The sequence below is a fragment of the Chiloscyllium plagiosum genome, chromosome 10 (assembly GCF_004010195.1).
Source record: "Chiloscyllium plagiosum isolate BGI_BamShark_2017 chromosome 10, ASM401019v2, whole genome shotgun sequence".
Lineage (NCBI taxonomy): Eukaryota > Metazoa > Chordata > Chondrichthyes > Orectolobiformes > Hemiscylliidae > Chiloscyllium > Chiloscyllium plagiosum.
In genome coordinates, this window is record NC_057719.1 from 41,936,653 (window position 1) to 41,952,131 (window position 15,479).

At 41.2% G+C, this 15,479-nt stretch overlaps 1 protein-coding gene across 10 annotated transcripts in view; it reads right to left on the reverse strand.

Annotated features, from left to right (window-relative positions):
• Positions 1–11,516, reverse strand: part of LOC122553559 (kinesin-like protein KIF28P) — a 102,813-nt gene extending 91,297 nt beyond the window's left edge. For 4 of the 10 annotated variants that reach the window (XM_043697546.1, XM_043697545.1, XM_043697542.1 and 1 more), the window contains exons 1-5: positions 11,353–11,516; positions 2,546–2,737; positions 2,096–2,302; positions 1,956–1,991; positions 451–675 (exon numbers count right to left, since the gene is read on the reverse strand). In XM_043697546.1, the coding sequence (XP_043553481.1) occupies positions 451–675; positions 1,956–1,991; positions 2,096–2,302; positions 2,546–2,737; positions 11,353–11,406 (714 nt within the window). In that variant the 5' untranslated portion in view covers positions 11,407–11,516. The remainder of the gene's footprint in view (positions 1–450; positions 676–1,955; positions 1,992–2,095; positions 2,303–2,545; positions 2,738–11,352) is intronic. The other 6 variants (XM_043697550.1, XM_043697544.1, XM_043697547.1 and 3 more) reach the window with 5 other exon arrangements.
• Positions 11,517–15,479: the final 3,963 nt, after the last annotated feature.

A 15,479-nucleotide genomic window follows, 5' to 3' on the forward strand; every position in this document is an offset into this window, starting at 1 on the left:
TAGGACAATTCATGGGGACAGTACTGAGCTGGAAGTTTGGAACTGGAGTGAGGTGGAGGAAGAGGAAATGAGGAAACTGGTGAAGTCCACATTGATGTCCTGGGGTTGAAGTGTTCCGAGGTGGAAGATGAGGAGTTCTTCCTCCAGACATCGGGTGGTGAGGGAGCGGCGGTGAAGGAGGCCCAGGACATTCATGTCCTCGGCTGAGTGGGAAGGGGAGTTGAAATGCTGGACCACCATCTTTCTGCCAAAGTATAACCAAGGCCCATTCAGTTGTCAGACTCTCTTGGTGCCTCCAAATGAACATTACTAGTTTCCTGCATTAGTTGAAAATAGTGTTGAGCATTATCAGAACAGGCATGATCTCATTGAATGGCAAAGAAGATTAGATGGGTTGACTGGTCTCTTTCTGCATCTACATCTTATCTCTCTTATTGGGCTTACACTTACTACCTGTTGAAAATGGATATTGATCACCATGTGGGATCTGCTGCTGGTGGTGTTCCAGTTCGTTGTTGCGACACTTCTGTTCCGAATTCCTTGATCCAGTAAAGCCTCAAGTTGCTTAAAATTGCTACATGGCACTGATTTCAGACTCTCAACATAAAATCCATGTCTGCCTTCCCGCACACGCAGGCCATGAGGCTTACGAACCTTTGACAGGAGGTCTTGAACCTTAGAAACCAAGTGTAAACATTAACATGGACAGGCATAGTATCAATGGAGTTGTCGTAGATAGAACAGATATGCAGGAACTAAACAGCAACAACACCCGATCATGTGAATTAATCCAATGTAGGTCAATTAGAATGTTGCTGAAAATGTGTTGCTGGAAAAGCGCAGCTGGTCAGGCAGCATCCAAGGAACAGGAGAATCGACGTTTCGGGCATAAGCCCTTCTTCAGGAGAGCTCCTGAAGAAGGGCTTATGCCCGAAACGTCGATTCTCCTGTTCCTTGGATGCTGCCTGACCTGCTGCGCTTTTCCAGCAACACATTTTCAGCTCTGATCTCCAGCATCTGCAAGTCCTCACTTTCTCCTCCAATTAGAATGTTACTTGGTTTGGGGAAATGTTTTATACTAGGTTTATTTTTCAGGAGGCACACCGAGACAAATATTGACTCTGCCTGGAGAACCATCAACTCGTTGAAACACGCTTTGGTCTGCCTGAAACTTGTAAAGAGTTGACCTCAACCAATGATGCAGACTGGCACATTCCAAGCTCTAGGACTACATGCTGAGGGACACATTAAAACCTGAGCTGGCTGCTGTCAAGGCACAGTGGGGAAAGACCACCATCTTTCTGCCAAAGTATAACCAAGGTCCCTTCAGTTGTCAGACTCTCTTGGTGCCTCCAAATAAACATTAATAGTTTCCTGCATTAGTTGAAAATGCCATTTTTTTCCAACTGTAGAAAAACCCTGAGGAATGTAAATGCTCCAATGCTTTTGTTTGATTTTCTCCATAAAGATTGTACTGAAGTGATTTAGTACATTTGTATGTACTTACAGATAATTTTATGAATAAAGTATATTTTCAAATAAAAAATGAGGTACAAATTATGTTGTCATTTAAGATTAAATGGGATTGATGCTGAAAAGAAAAAGGGTTGAATACATATGGGAGCAGAATTCTCATGGTGTTGAGTGCTTTAGCTCAGGTGGAGTCAGTTAAAAATGGTTTGGACAAACTATCTGTTCAAATTGTATCTTCTACATATTTCTAGTGAACTTAGCTTCATTATTGAATTTTCATGAGGAAGTTTTAAAAATCAAGTAAATCAATTATGGTATGTGATGAAGTGGTGAGGCTGCTGGCACAAAAAAGGCAAAATTTAAGCTGTGTTCACATTTGCCCATGTGACAGATTGAGGTTTGCTGAATAAAGTTGGGAAACACTAAATATCTAGGTTTTAATTTTCTACTTGATTTCTATATAGTGAAAGATTTAAAAGTACCTGTTCATTGTAGATCTCAAACATGCTAAAATAAACCTATAAAAGACAATACGGAATCAATAGAGGAGCACTTCAGGATGCCACAATAAATGTGAAATAAACTCTGATTGAGTGCGTATGTGATAACACTGACTCCTTACATAAAACTGTCCATCCTTGCTTTGACGCTGTTTAATTTCCTGGAAAAGTGCTTCACAAATCATGGGAACAAGACCTTTGTTTCCTCCATATCCAGTCATCAAATAGCTCTTCCCTGATCCAGTCTGACCATAGGAAAAAATGGTTGCATTGTACCCATTCCAGGCATTTTCCAAGACAGCTCTTCCAAGTTCATTAAAGACATGCTCCTTTAAATGTTAACAATAAATTAATCCCTCCATAGTTCAAATTGTAGTACAATACTATAAATTATTATTATTTAGCCCAATCTATGGTTGTATTACTTTTCCTTAAAATACTATAAAAGACCATTACATTTCTGATAATACTTTGTACTTAACTGCATATCAGCAGTTATAATCTTAATGCTAAAAACCAATTAATAGTTGCATTGCTATACCTTATTTCTCAGAAAAGATTGTCTGACTGACCTGACTGATGTATCGGCTGTGAGGTCCATTAGGCAGGAAAACTCCCTGGTCATTCTCAATATACCCATCAGTTGACCAGTAGCAATAATCAAAGGTAAAGGTTCTTTTGTTTTGGAGGTCTTTTGGATCCAGAATGGTACAATTGTTGCCAGCCATTGAGATGATACATTTACTTCTCATTGCTTTTTCTCTCTTAGAAAATCACGTGCAGGAATAAACAACACATACCGATTAATTTTAAGGCATTAGCACTGAAAATCCACACAATGTAATCTCGATTATACACATCCAATGCAGATCATTTGAAGAAACTGGGACGGCAGCTAAAATTCATAGGATAGGACAGTGAACATGTATCCCTATGTCATCCATGATCTACCTCCTTTTAGCGGAAGGTTTTCTATCCCTCCCACAAACTGTATGCAACCCTCAATTAACCTCTGAAACCAATCTTAATTTTTTTTTACTCACTCACAGAATGTGGGTGTCGATGGCTTGGCCAGCATTTATTACCCATCACTAGTTGCCTTGAGGTGGTGGTGGTAAGCTGTCTTTATGAACTGCTGCAGTCCATGTGCTGTAGGTCAACCTACAGTGCCATTTAGGGAGGGTAGTTTCAGGATTTTGATGCACAGAAGAAATGGTGGTATATTTCCAATTCAGGATGGATGCCTTGGTGGGGAACTGGCAGGTGGTGTTCCCCATGTATCTGCTGCACTTGTCCTTCAAGGTAGAAGTTGTGGGTTTAGAAGGTGCTGCCTTAGGAGCCTTTTCTGTAATCCATCAATCAGATGATGCACTCTACTGCTACTGAGTGTTGTGAAGTGAGTGGATATTTGTGGATGTGGTGTCAATCAAAAAGGCTGATTTGTCCTGGATGGTCGAGAGTGTGGTGCTGGAAAAGCACAGCAGGTCAGACAACATCCGAGGAGCAGGAGAATCGATGTTTCGGGTAAAAGCCCTTCATCAGGAATCGTCCTGATGAAGGGCTTTTGCCCAAAATGTCAATTTTCCTCTTCCACGGATGATGCCTGACTTGCTGTGCTTTTCCAGCACCACACTCTCGACTCTAATCTCCAGCATCTGCATTCCTCACTTTCGCCTTGACTATTGTTTGAACTTTACCTGTCCAGGCAAGTGGAGAATATTTTATTACACTCCTTACTGTGGCTTGTAGAGAGTAAACAGGCTTTAAACAGGTAAGTTACTCACTTCAGGATTCTCACTCTCTAACCTGCTATTGTAGCCATTTTATTTATATGAATGGTACAGTTCTAAAAAAATGGCAACCCCCCCCCTCCCCCACCCCCAGCATTTTGAGAGTGGGGGATTGCAATGATGGTAACATGATTAAATGTCAAACAACAATGTTTAAATTCTCTCTTGGAGATGGTCATTTGTGTGGTCATTTTTCAGCCTAAACTTGGATATTGTTCAGGTCTTACTCCATTTGGACCTGGATTGCTTCAGTATCACAAGGAATGCTGATAGAATATAGAACATAGAACATTACAGCGCAGTACAGGTCCTTCGGCCCTCGATGTTGCACCGCCATGTCATACTAATCTGAAGCCCATCCCACCTACACTGTTCCATGTACATCCATATGCCTGTCCAATGACGACTTAAATGCACTTAAACTTGGTGAATCTATTACCATTGCAGGCAAAGCATTCCATACCCTTACTACTCTCTGAGTAAAGAAACTACCTCTGACATCTGTCTTATACCCATCTCACCCTTTCCAAAGCTTCCACATCCTTCTTATAATGCGGTGACCAGAACTGTACACAATACTCCAAGTGTGGCCGTACCAGAGCTTTGTACAGCTGCAGCATAACCTCCTGGTTCTGGAACTCAATCCCTCTATTAATAAACGCCAAGACACTGTATGCCTTCTTAACAACCCCGTCAATCTGGGTAGAAACTTTCAGGGATATGTGTAAATGGGCACCAAGATCTCTCTGCTCATCTGCACTCCCAAGAATCTTACCATTAGCCCAGTACTTTGCATTCCGATTACTCATCCAAAGTGTATCACCTCACACTTGTCCACGTTAAACTCCATTTGCCACCTCTCAGCCCAGCTCTGCATCCTAGCTATGTCTCTCTGCAACCTACTACATTCTTCGTCACTATCCACAACTCCACTGACCTTAGTGTCGTCCGCAAATTTACTACCCCACCCTTCTAAGCCCTCATCCAGGCCATTTATAAAAATGACAAACAGCAGTGGACCCAACATCAACCCTTGCAGTATGCCACTAGAAACTGGACTCCAAGATGAACCTGTTCCATCAACTACAACCCTCTGTTTTCTTTCAGCAAGCCAATTATTGATCCAAACTGCTATGTCTCCCACAATCCCATTCCTCCGCATTTTGTATAATAGTCTACTGTGGGGAACCTTATCGAATGCCTTGCTGAAATCCATATACACCGCATCAACCGGTTTACTCTCATCTACCTGTTTGGTCACTTTGTCAAAAAACTCAATAAGATCCGCTAGGCACGACCTACCCTTCACAAAACCGTGCTGACTGTCCCTGATCAGATTATTCATTTCTAGATGGTTATAAATCCTATCTCTTATAACTTTTTCCAACACTTTACCAACAATATATGATGGTGCTGAAGATTGTGAAATCATCAGCAAACAACCCAATTCTGACCTTATGACAGAGGGATGGTCACTGATGAAGTAGCTGAAGATGATTGGGTCTAAGACATTCTCCTGAGGAGCACCTACAGGGATATCCTAGAGTGTAAATAACTGACCTCCAATATGACCATTTTCCTGTGTGATAGGTATGAATCCATGATAGGTGGAGGGTTTGCTCCCTGATTCCCATTGACTCTAGTTTTGCTTGGTCTCCTTGATATCACACTTGGTGAAGTTCAGCCTTGATGTCCAGGGCTGTCACTTTCGCTTTCAACTCTAGAATTCATCTCTTTTGTCCATGTTTGAACCAAGGTTGCAATCAGGTCAGGAGCTGAGTGGCCCAAGCAGAACCTAAACTGGGCATCACTGAGCAGGTTATTGCTGAGCACTTTTGATGACACTTTCCATCACTTTACTGATGGTCGAGAGTTGACTGAAAAGGTGGTAATTAACCAGGTTGGATTTGTCTAATTTTGTCTACAAGATCTGGAGCTTTTCCATATTATGGGGTAAATGCCATTGCATAGCTGCATTGGAACAGCTTGGCTAGGGTTGTCAAGTTCTGGAGTACACGTTTTCAGTGCTATTGCTGGAATATTGTCAGGACCTACAGCCTTTGCAATATCTAGTGCCTTCAGCCATTTCTTGATATCACCTGGAGTGAATTGGCCGAAGACTGGCATCTTTGATACTGGGGTCCTTTGGAGGAGGCTGAGATTGATCATCCATTTGTCACTTCTGGCCGAAGATTGCTGCAGTCGCTTCAGTCTTATCTTTTGTATTGATGTGTTGGCCACCCCCGTCATTGAAGATGGGATATTTTTGGAGCATCATTTGTGAAGTAAATTGTTTAATAGTCAACCACCATTCAGAATTGGATATGGAGGAATGGCAGTTAGATCTGATCCATTGTTGGTGGAATCGCTTAGCTCTGAGAATCACTAGCTGCTTCTGCTGTTTGGTATGTAAGAAGCCTGTTTTGACACTACATTTTTACATATGCCTAGTGCTGCTTCTGGCATGCCCTTCTGCACACTTCGTCAGAACAGAGTTGATCCCTTGCTTGATGGTAACGGTTGAGTGAGGGATATGCCAGGCCATGAGGTTGCTGGTTGTGCTGGAGTACAACATGATGGAGGATATTCTCATTGTAAAGGTGGGGCTTCATCTCCACAAGGACTGTGTAGTTTTGCTGATGCTGTCTCAGATTTTGTCTGCAGCTGTCAGATTGGTAAGGATGAAGTCACTTTTGCTGGGTTGCTTACCACCCGCACGAGTCTAGGAGCTTATCCTTTAGGACCTGACAAGCTCAATCTGTAGTACTGCTGCTGAGCTACTCTTGATGGTGGATTTTGAAATCCCCCACTCAGAGTCCATTTTGTGCCCTTGCCACTCTTAGTGCTTCCTTGAAGTGTTGTTCCGATTCATCAACTGAGGGAGGATGGTATATGGTAATCAGCAGGAGATTTCCTTGCCAGTGTTTAACCTGAAGCCATGAAACACCATGGGGTCCAGAATCAATATTGAGGACCCCTAGGACAACACCCTTTGGATTCTATACCACTGTGCCACCAACTCTGTTTGCTCTGTCTTCCAGTTGGACAGAACATATCCAGGGATAGGGATGGTGGTGTCTGGGAAATTGTCTGTAAGATATGATTCCATGAGGATGACTATGTCGCTGTTGTTTAACCTGTCTGTGAGACACCTCTTCCAATTTTGGCACTCGTCCCCAGATGCTAGTAAGGAGGACTTCGCAAGGTCAGCAAAACAATTTCTGCTGTGATCTTTTCCAGTGCCTAGGCCAATGTGCCAGGTAGTCTGTCTGGTTTAATCCTTTTTGAGACTTTGTCATGATTAGTACAACTGAATAGTGTGATAAGGTCATTTCGGAGGCTGATTAAGACTCAATCAAATTGTTAAGGGTCTGCAGACACATATAGAGAAGATTAGGTAAGAGTGGCAGTTTCCTTCCCTAAAGGACATCAGTGAACCAGATAGATAGGTTTTCCCTGGCAATTGTTTCAAGGTCAGCATCAGACTTTTAATTCCAGATGCTTGTTGCATTCAAATTCCACCAAGTGTCATGGTAGGATTCAGAACTGAGTCCACAGAACATACCTGGGTTACTGGATGACTAATCTAGCGACAATACTACTACACCATTGTTTCCCCTTAAAAAAAAGACTTGGCTATTCTGCAGCAGTCTATTCCATTTGATGACTATGTACTAGGAGGTAGGCCACTAACTCACTTGATCCACCAGCCTCCAGCTCCAGATGAACTGAAGAAGCAGGAACTCCTAGACTAAGGATCAGAGTAATCAGAATTCTTAACTTTATCCTTCTCTCATTCCCTCGATGACTTTTCCATTTTAAGCATTTAAATCTTTTTATTTTATGAGTCAACAAAAAGATCCATCCTTTACAATGCAGGCTCCAAAACCCCATAAAGAACAGAGATTTAACATTTACTGGAGTTGCAGCAAGAATTATCTCCCTACTGCAGGTTGTTGCTACCATTTAAAACATAATCGCTTCATTGAAACAAACCAGTAGATTAACATGCAGCTAACAGTCAAGAATGTTTTTTTTAAGTGCTCAGGAAACTTTGTTCTGTTTCAGTTTGGTGTTTGAAATGTGGATTTGCAGTCAAGCTTCTAAATTGTGTTTGTCTGTCATATACAGCATAAACTCAAGCAGAAGATAATAATGAGACAATGTTTTATTCTGTAAACACAGCCATAATTTGCCCATGCACTTCCACAATTTTGACAATGAACTGAGCATGATTTTTTTATACATCACAGTAATTTTTTTCTTTTCAGATTCACGCTGAGTCGGTGATCATTAGGAATCACTTTCCAACTTTATGTTGTCAGTGGGGAGCCTCAACAATTGGCTTCACTTGTCGTAAAATCAGGTACATTTTGCACATTTTTCAATGTTTGTAATGATGGTTGCATGCACCAGAAATTCCTGTGGGCAAGGCTCCCTGCAGTTAGCATCAAATTGGAAAATGACCCCTGCAGTCTTAATCAGTTTGGATGAACGAATGGCACCAAAAATAGATTGATTGGCCATTCATTTTATTACAGTCTATAGGACATTGTTCTCTATAAAATGACTGCTACCTTTGCCTCCAAAACAAGTTACTGAACTTCAAAATGCATTCAGTTCTTGGAGAAATTTCTGAAGAAAGTCTATATCAATGTAAAAATGTTATTTATCTTCCATGCAATTTGTCAGCGTGCAATATTCCAATTAAATCAGTAAACATATCACTCGCATGTCATTTTCACAAATAATGTATACATTGACTTTTGTGCAGTACTAGTTACATTTTTGTCAGCATCGTTTCATCTTTAATGGCACTATCGACACTTGAGCTGCTACCCAAATTAGGGCAGGAGTTCACCCCTTTATCCTGCTCAGAAACTTAACTCAACCTTTTCTTTTCAAACTTATAAAATGAGATAATTATTTATTCATTTAATTGAACCAAGGATGTCTTTACCAATAGAATCAACTGAACTTCCCAGCCCTTTCTTGGGCGTGATACTTCTCAAACACTGGTTCCCCAGTAGAGTGCTCCCCAGTTATGCTGGTGCTATGCACTGATCTTATGGCTGACAATTAATATAGTTAGGGTCTGGAGACATCACTGGACCTTGTTCTTCTGAACCTCAATGAGGACCTGCCTGGAGAGAGTTTCTCTCACGCTGTTTGAAAAGTGTCAATTAATGGATGCATTAGCAGCGTCCCTATGGTGTGTGCTAGTCTGTTGATATTTTATACCCTCTTCATAAGTCAATCTTGTGGTGTACAGACTAGGTGCAGGTAGACATAGATAATCAAGTTCATCATCACCTCCAAGGTGCCAGCTCAGCCTTCAGCTGACTGAGGGAAATGGCATTTGAGGACAAGAATCTCATCACTGAGACTAAGGTCATGGTTTACTAGACACCAGTGATCTCTGCACATCTTGCTGCTCCTGAGATGTGGACATCCAGGCACCTTAAACATTACAGAATTGTCAATGCCATTGCTTTCATATGATCCTCTGAATCCAGTAGCAACCCAATATTCCCAGGACCAGTAATCATTCAAACCAGTTCCATTGGGTGAGATCTGTCAATTGCGTGATTGGCACCAAATTCTGAAAGTAGCTGCTCAGTCACATCAGGACATTCCCAGGACAACAATGGCAACTCATCAGCAGTGTGCTCGAAGTATCTTTGAAAAGGTGCAGGTTTACTACAGGAAATGAGGGAAGAGATTGCTGCGCCTTCGGCAATGATCTTTGCATCCTCACTATCCACTGGAGTAGTGCCAGATGATTGGAGGGTGGAAAATGTTATTCCTTTGTTCAAGAAAAGGAATAAGGATAAACCTGGGAATTATAGATCAGTCAGTCTTACGTCTGTGTTGGACAAATTATTGGAGAGGATTCTGAGACAGGATTTGTGATTACTTGAAAAACCACAGTTTGCTTAGAGATAATTATCATGGCTTTGTGAGGGGTAGGTCATGCCTCACAAAACTAATTCAATTATTTGTGGAAGATAGAGCAGTGGATGTGGTGTACAAGGATTTTAAAAAGGAGTTTGATATGTTTCCCCATTGTAGGCTCATTCAGAAAGTTAAGAGGCATGGGATACAGGGAAATTTGGCTGTCTGGATATAGAATTGGCTGGCCCATAAAAGACAGAGAGTGGTGGTAGATGGAAAGTATTCACCCTGGAGCTTAGTGACCAGTGGTATTGCGCAGGGATTGGCTCTGGGACCTCTGCTCTTTGTGATTTTTATAAATGACTTGGATGAGGAAGTGGAAGGGTGGATTAGTAAGTTTGCTGATGATAAGAAGGTTGGTGGAGTTTGATATGTGTTGTAGGTTGCAGTGGAACATTGACATTGCAAAACAGGGCTGATAAGTGGCAGATGGAGCTCAACCTGGAAAAGTGTGAAGTGATTCATTTTGGAAGTCGAATTTAGATGCAGATTATGGAGTTAAAGGCAGGAGTCTTGGCAGCGTGGAGGAACAGAGGGATCTCAGGGTCCATGTTCATAGATCGCTAGAAGTTGCCACCGAAGTTGATAAGATTGTTAAGAAGGCTTATGGTGTGTTGGCTTTCATTAGCAGGAGATAGAGTTTAAGAGCTATGAGGCCATGCTGCAGCTCTGTAGAGCCCTGGTTAGACCACACCTGGAACATTGTGTTCATTTCTAATCGCCTCATTATAGGAAGGATGTGGAAGCTTTAGAGAGGGTGCAGAGGAGATTGACCAGGCTGCTGCCTGGAGGGTATGTCTTATGAAGACAGGTTGAGGGAGGTAAGACTTTTCTCAATGGAGCAAAGAAGGATGAGAAGTGACTTGATAGAAGTGCACAAGATGATGAGAGGCACAGAGTGAATAGGGCAGAAATGGATATCACAAAGGGGCATAATTTTAAGAAAATTGGAGGAAGTTTTAGGGGAGATGTCAGAGGTAGGTTCTTTACACAGAGAGTGGTGGGCACATGGAATGCACTACCAGCAGCAGTAGTAGTAGAGTCAGATTCATTAGGGACATTTAAGCGACTCTTGGATAGGCACATGGATGATAATAAAATGAAAAGTATGTAGGCTAGTTTGATCTTCGAGTAGGAGAAAAGTTCGGCACAACATCACGGGCCGAAAGGCCTGTACTGTTCTGTGTTCTATGCTCTAAAAGGTCAAGCATATTCCTGCTGATAAATGAAAGATCCTGGCTTGTGATCAGCCAAAATGGAAAATGCTCAGGATGGGTCTAAAGACATCAAAAGACATTGTCAGGAATATGCAGAAACAAAGTCGAGGTGTCCTAGGTATCATACTTCCAAACAACTATTCTAACTAATCCTTCAAGTACCCAATGTCTCCCATGTGGCAGAGTCTGCAGAATAGAGATTTTGAGGAGCTACCTGAGATAAAGCGTAAGTAAGCTGAGTGTTATAATTTCCTTAGAATTCTATTCTATCATCAAGCCATGTAAAATTCTATACCTGGCCTACAAAGGTATTTTTAAATCATTAATTTCAATTCTTCACAGTTAATAATAGATTTTACAGACAGGTTTCACTGGGAAATTTACTGGCATCTTAAAGAATAAAATGGATAATCTTACCTGATTGAATGGGCGTACACGAACAGCAACTTTTAGACTACTTCCATTAATCATTATGAAGCTTCTCAAGTTAAGCGATATTTTGCAGTTTGATTTAAAAACACAGTAAAGGTGAAAAAAAGCAGTGGAAGCTGTACTGTGAAATAGTTCATCTACTTCATGCACTGCCAATGTTAATGGATTTGTGCCTTGCTGATATCTTCTGCTGGTGTTTTATATGATGCTATATCAGGAAGGTGACCTTCGTGTGACTGATGTAATGTCACTGGCATGTCTGAAAGCCAAAAGGTGCTCTGTCAAGCCTCAGAGCTGACCATGTTGGCAACTGCAGAAGAATAGTGATGAAAGTACTGAATTATTCGACAAGACATATTAATGTTTAATTCCTATCACCAAGTTAGGGAAACCAAAATACTGAAGTCATATAGTCACTAGATTAGAAGGAGAAACAAATTACAAATAATAAAGTAAAACATTTTATCTCTTTTGGAATTGTTTTTATTTTTTGTTTTGGATTTACGTAAGTACCTAAGGTTTGAAATTTTAATTGAGTGACTTAATTATTTAAAAGTCAATTCTACAATACTCATTATTAATTTATTCAACAGTCTCATATGTCAGACAACAGGATTAAGATTATATTGAAGTTCATTGTAATCCTTTGCTAAATGAGCATGGAATTTTTTTTCTGATTCTCAACTTACATTACATTTCACATTCTGCTTAGAAACTCCACTTTACAGACTGCCTGAATCCATTCTGGATCTAACTGGCTTTTATTAAAACACTAAAAATACAAACGTTTGGTGGTACAGAACGTGAGTCTTGTGGGGGATAAAAAAAACCTTATGTCCTGATTAGAACATTTCACAGAAATGTCAATTCAAAAGGAAAGCCAACATTTAGACTGCCTGTGAGGAGAGTGCTGATTGATTGACAAGTGGGCCCTGATTGGTAGAGGTGTTGCCATGTGGAATTCACCCATTAATTCCAATTGACAGTTGACAGTCATGTTTTGTTTAAATCTTAAACCAGTCACATTGACTCTGACTGCCCTTAGAAATGAACAAGCAAATGTCTTTGAATTGTATTGTCAAATTGAAACAGATGCAGTGCATATATATATTCTTGCTGTCTTCAAAGAGAAGGTACATTTTTTATTTAAACGCCCACAAAAAACGTAGGGAGTTCTTTCAACCTTCAAGAAGAAATGACTGCACTTTTGGTCATGCCAATTTTTTTTATTCTGAGTATTCAGAATCAGAAGTGACAAGCTTTAAACAATTTCCTGAGGGCTTCTGAAGGTCAAGATATTTCAGGCTGTAGATCCTTAAAGACTGGACATTACCCAAAGGGTTGTGTCAAAACTTCCATCCTTCAGATTAGATTTCATTCTGTGCAGTGTGGAAACAGGCCCTTCAGCCCAGCAAGTCCACACCGACCCTCCAAAGAGTAGCCCACCCAGACCCATTCCCCCTAACTAATGCACCTAACTCTATGGGCAATTTGGCATGACCAATTCACCTAACCTGCACATCTTTGCACTGTGGGAGGTAACCGGAGCACACCCATGCAGACACAGGGAGAATGTGCAAACTCCACACAGACAGTCGCCCGAGGTTGGAATCGAACCCAGGTCCCTGGCATTGTGAGGCAGCAGTGCTAACCACTGAGCCACCGTGCCGCCTAACCATACATAAAATAGGTCAAAGAAACACGCCAAACAATGGGAATGTGATTACCTGCAAAGATATCCAAATTGCGCAGTGATCTCAGGTTTTATAAAGTCACAACATTGAATGGAGGCATGTTGAAGAAGAATAAAAGTGAGCTTAGGGAAATGAACAACATGCCAATTGTGCAGAGTGAACTCGATAGAACACATACAGATATGACAATGTGATGGGACACCAAGACAATGAATGACACTCTGACAACACATCTGAAAATCAAGAATATTGGGAATCCAAATTGACATCTCCACAGGGTTGCACCATAACAAGATCAAGGCTTTTCCTTCCCTTAGCACATTACTTATCAGGTGTCTTTGGGATGTTTACAGTGTCCTCTATTGTGAAAATTGATCCAAAACATTTGTCTAAGTTTCCTGCCATTTTCCTTTTCTCCTGTATTAGTTCCCCAGTCACTTCCTACAATCACTTTAGCTACTCACTTCCTTTTTATGTACGCATAGAATCTCTCATTATCTGCTACTTTCATAAGCAATTTTCTCCCTTTTTAAATAGCTTTCTGGTCATTCATTGGTGGTTCCTAAACCATTCCCATTCCTCCAGCCTAATATTAGCTTCACCACGTGTTTTTAATGTGTTTTTTTTTATAATTAGAGATATTTCCTAATCAACCAGTTCAGGGATGTTGTTACACACCTCTGGAGTAGGTGAGGCTTGAACACAGGACCATCCTTGGTCAGAGGTAGGGACACTACCAATGAGCCACAAGACGGTACACTCCTTGACCACATTTGTTAACAACAGTTGGTTCATCCTCCTAATTGAAACCCTGATCAGAAATCTGTCTGAAATACAGAGCTCGTCCTTAATGTACAGGAAGACAATGAAGTAGAGTGGCAACCTGAGTCTGACTGCCACCACATGGAAAATCTAATCTGAATTGTCCAACCTTCATCTGTGCTCAGATCATAAGTCTTCAATTCTGAAGAAAAAAATGTTTCTTATCCTGCTTTTGAATGGTATGGATAACATCTGGCAGTCTGAGAATTTGTAATTATTTACAAAGTAAATCTAAATGTAAAATAGCAACCAGTAAAAGTGACAATAAACCTGTCAAAAAGCCATATGGTTCCCCAACTGTTCTTTTAAGGAGGGCTGTTCTCCTGACTTGACTTGGCAAATATATGCCTCCAGCCACACATCAGTGTAATTTACTCTTATCTCTCTCAAAAGTAACTTTAAATAGCTATATAGTTACGTCCAGGTCAACTAGATGTGGACAATCAATACTGATTATGCCAGTGACTGAAAATGTAGCAAGTTCCACTCCCACGAGTACTCTGCCACACTGCTCTCACCTTCACCCAGTGGAACATTGGGGCCTATGCAGCTGAGGTCTGGTAGTTCAAATTTATTGTGTCTCATGTTGTGAAGATTTGCTGCCCATCTAGGCAACTCACAACTCCTCAGATATTGTAACAGTTTATGCCCATAAACAGCAAGACCCAGACAATATTAAGCTGACATGTGGCAGTAGCATTTGCAACATTCAAATGCTAGGGAATGGCCATCATCGACAAGACAGAATCTAACCATTGCCCCTTGACATTCAATGGCATTATCATTGCTGAGTACCCTATTATCAATGCTCCTGGATGTTAACATTGACTAGAAACTAGCCATATGAATACAGTGGCTGCAAGAGCAGGGATTTTTAAACATCCATTCATTGGGTGGACCAGCATTATTTGCCCAGCCCTAATTGCCAAGGAGCAATTAAGAGTCAATCACATTGCTGTAGGTCTTACATCACATGTTGGCTAGACCAGGTAATGATGGCAAATTTCCTTCACTGAAGTGTATTAGTGAATCAGGTGGGGTTTTTTTTCCCCTGACATTCAATAGTTGTATCATGGTCATCATTAGACTCTTATTTCTAGATTTCAATATTATCTATTTGAATTCTATATTATCAAATTCAAATTCCACCATCTGCTATGGTCGGATTCAAACCCAGGCCCCCTGGTCTGGGTCTCTGGATTAATAGTCTTGCGATAATAACAGTAGGACTTCGTCTACCCCAAAGCTAGGAATCCTGCAGTGAGTAACTCAACTCCTAATTTGCCAAAGCCTGTTTAGTCTCTATAGGCCACAGTGACGAGTGTCATAGAACATTCCCTACCTGCCTGGATGAGTGCAGCTCCAACAACACTCAAGAAGCTTGACACCATTGGGAGACAGGCTGCCTACTTGCGGAACATTTCAGAGAACACCTCTGGAACACCCGGACCAACCAACCCAACCACCCTGAGGCTCAACACTTCAACTCCCCCTCCCACTCCACCAAGGACATGCAGGTCCTTGGACTCCTCCATCGCCAGACCATAGCAACACGACGGTTGGAGGAAGATGCTTGACACACTTTCCTCATTCCTG